General features: G+C 46.4%; 1 protein-coding gene across 1 annotated transcript in view; it reads left to right on the forward strand.

Annotated features, from left to right (window-relative positions):
* Positions 1 to 131: 131 nt before the first annotated feature.
* LOC119592067 overlaps positions 132 to 453 on the forward strand; it is a gene marked incomplete at its 3' end in the record, with an annotated part of 1,305 nt that continues 983 nt past the window's right edge. The window contains 1 exon segment of the mRNA XM_037940878.1: positions 132 to 405. Coding sequence (XP_037796806.1) covers positions 185 to 405 — 221 coding nt within the window.

The following is a 453-nucleotide window of genomic DNA, read 5'->3' on the forward strand; positions in this document are numbered from 1 at the left end:
CCAACTTTCATTTGGAGATGGCCCTGGTATGAAGTATTCTTACTTTTTTATTGCCAATATCTTTTGCCGTTTTCTGTCAGTTTCACAAGGTAAAATGGCCTCATCTTCTCGACAATATACCTTTCTATACATTCCTTCCCCCATTCTGGAAATAACAAAAAACGAACCTGTTACAGAGAAAGAGATGTGGCGATGCGTCCTGGAGTCCTTCTGCATCGTGGGTGTTTTGTTGTACATTCCATCAGCTGTGAGGAGTCAGTCCTCGTCAGCTGATCACCACAGGGGCGCAGATCTCCAGGATGTTGATGCGCTTGTAACTCAGATCGTTGAAGAACACCTGGCGGGCTGCTACTTGGTGTTTGTCACGACTGAAGACGACAACCCGGCGTTTACTTCCGTGTATAGGTAGGACCTTGCGATTTTTGACGAAATTTGTAGTCATGGGGCGAGCGG

This window comes from Penaeus monodon, chromosome 29 (assembly GCF_015228065.2).
Source record: "Penaeus monodon isolate SGIC_2016 chromosome 29, NSTDA_Pmon_1, whole genome shotgun sequence".
Classification (NCBI taxonomy): Eukaryota; Metazoa; Arthropoda; class Malacostraca; order Decapoda; family Penaeidae; genus Penaeus; species Penaeus monodon.